This window comes from Ictalurus punctatus, chromosome 4, assembly GCF_001660625.3.
Source record: "Ictalurus punctatus breed USDA103 chromosome 4, Coco_2.0, whole genome shotgun sequence".
Taxonomy (NCBI): Eukaryota; Metazoa; Chordata; class Actinopteri; order Siluriformes; family Ictaluridae; genus Ictalurus; species Ictalurus punctatus.
Window position 1 is genome coordinate 15,361,529 of NC_071284.1, and position 2,490 is coordinate 15,364,018.

General features: G+C 35.9%; 1 protein-coding gene across 1 annotated transcript; it reads right to left on the reverse strand.

Annotated features, from left to right (window-relative positions):
• Positions 1–235: 235 nt before the first annotated feature.
• Positions 236–2,132, reverse strand: LOC108264368 (leukotriene B4 receptor 1). Its single transcript, XM_017465827.3, has one exon. The coding sequence runs from the start codon at positions 2,041–2,043 to the stop codon at positions 976–978; it is 1,068 nt and encodes a 355-aa protein (XP_017321316.3). The 5' UTR covers positions 2,044–2,132; the 3' UTR covers positions 236–975.
• Positions 2,133–2,490: the final 358 nt, after the last annotated feature.

Sequence of the window (2,490 nt, forward strand, 5' to 3'; positions counted from 1 at the left end):
GTACTCAATTTGTTGCAGTAATGTCTGTGCTGTTTTCCTTTTCTTGGTAATGCCTCTTTTTCTTGAAAATCCCTGATGCAATTGCATATAGAAAGGGTTCACACAGCAGTTATATACAGAGACAGTTTTGCTCAACTCTCCTGTTGCTCTACAAACAGATACTCTATAATAACCAAATGGCTGGTGGTGAAAGATACTGCACGAATGGACCACATAAATACACAGACGACATGGCTCCTCAAGAATAGTGAAGGTTCTACCATTTATTGATGGCTTTAATGGTACAAACATTTGGTTAAACACTTTTGGTATATGAAAGCAGTCTGTTTTAAGGAAGTGAACAGTTCTAAGAAAGTGAAAATGTTTCTTTACCGAAAGCAAGCACACTGTTATTTCCATAGCATTTTCCTAGATAAATTCAGAAAATGTTTCACAAAGCAATAAAATATAACACAACAGTTTAGCCTCATAGCCACATACACCCTATAATGAATGGCTGGTGGTGAAAGACACTGTAAGAAAGGACCACACAAATCACAAAGGATATGGTTCCTCAAGAATAGTGAAGGCAATAAAATATAACACAACTGTTTAACAATAATAATACTAATGTTAATAAAACATCTGCATAAAATAAAATAGTATAAACACCATTTAATATGAACACAAACCTAGATAGAGAATCACAAATGAGTCTCAGTCTAAAAGTAATACATCCAGTATTTTGCAAGGTGAAAATACAGTCTCAGTAACATGATGGATAACCCTAACAGGATAACAGATAAGAACAGACAGTAAATTATAAACAATAAGATAATTATGTAACTGTAACTTTAAAGATCTATGCATTAAATCCAAACAGACTTTAACAGACTGTAACGACTTACAAATGAGAATGATACAAGCAAATAACAGCACAATATCTTCCAACAGTATTTCAAGATTATTATGAAAAACATTTATACTTAGTTATACTCAATTTGTTACAGTAATGTCTGTGTTGTTTTCTGTTTCATGGTGATGCCTCTTTTTCCTGAAGATCCCTGATGCAATTGCATACAGAAAAGGGTTCACACAGCAGTTAAGTACACAGACAGTTTTGCTCAAATCTCCCGTTGCTCTGCGAATCAATTTCAGCTGAGTATAGACAGCTGGAGACGATGCCTTAGTTAGAGTAGTAGCAATGTCAATCATGTTGATGACATGTACAGGTGTCCAGAAAAGAAAGAAGGCTGTGACAATACTGATTACAAGCCTTCTCATTCTCTGCTTCCTTTCCCTAATATTTTTCCCTCCTTGTAGCTGTGTCTTGCAGATCCAGCAGTAAGATGCTGCTATAATGCTGAAAGGGAGGACATATCCAAACAGGACCTCTAACACAAGAACTGTAACCTTTCCAGAGTGTGATGTTATGGTCCTCTGGCACCTTGAAGATCCCCTCTTGAATTGAACATTTTGAATGAAAAGAATGGGCAAGGCAAAAACTGTGGCTAAACTCCAGAGCCCAATTAACAGTAAGTGTCTACGCACCTTCTGCAGTCTTTCCAGTGCACTGAGATCAGCAACTTTTGACTTAATTGTGTGGTAGTGATGTGCAGCCATCAAAGTCACAGTCAACACACTAGCATACATAGCACAGTAGACTAGATACATCAGAATTTTGCATGACCAAAGGCCAAAAGTCCATCCATACAGCAAACCAGAAACTCCAAAAGGAGCCAGAGTGAGAACCAAAGAATCAGATATAGCCAGGTTTAGCATTAGCTTCAGAGTGAAACTCATACGTCTGTTCCATTGACGAGCGATGGTGATGATAACTGCAATGTTGCTGGGCAATCCAACCAAGCAGCACATGCTTAGAAATACAGCAGCGCCTACCTGTTTGTAGCCCACAGTACCGTTGGTGATGAGAAAATCAGACTCAGAAGTCTGATTAAGGCTAAAGTTAAGATACCTCATGGTCAGGCAGTGGTACAGCCAAGAATAAACACTTTGTTTCAGAGTGGAGTTCACAGTTGTTCCCCTTGAAGGTTGTGTGAACATGGGAAAACCCAGGCAGCTACAATGCAGTCGTACAACTGCTTAGTGAACTTGTCTGTCAAACCATAGCTTCCTTATACACGTTAAAAAAAAAAATTGTACCAGAAAACAGGCTGAACTAGAACCCTCCCCTCTTATAAAAAAAATAGGAAACTGCTCTACACCTAAATGTTTATATATATATATATATATATATATATATATATATATATATATATATATATATATATATATATATATATATATATAGTCATGTGATAAAATTAAATACACCCCATAGAAATTGTTGTCTTTTTTTTTTGACATATTTGGTCAAGCTAACGTTTGTTAATCTTTGATCTTTGCAACTATGCATATTAATAAAGTTGATATACTTGAACAAAACCACAAGGACAATTTGATTTTTCAATCATTTATTCAACAGAAATATAAATAGATGTGATATTTGTC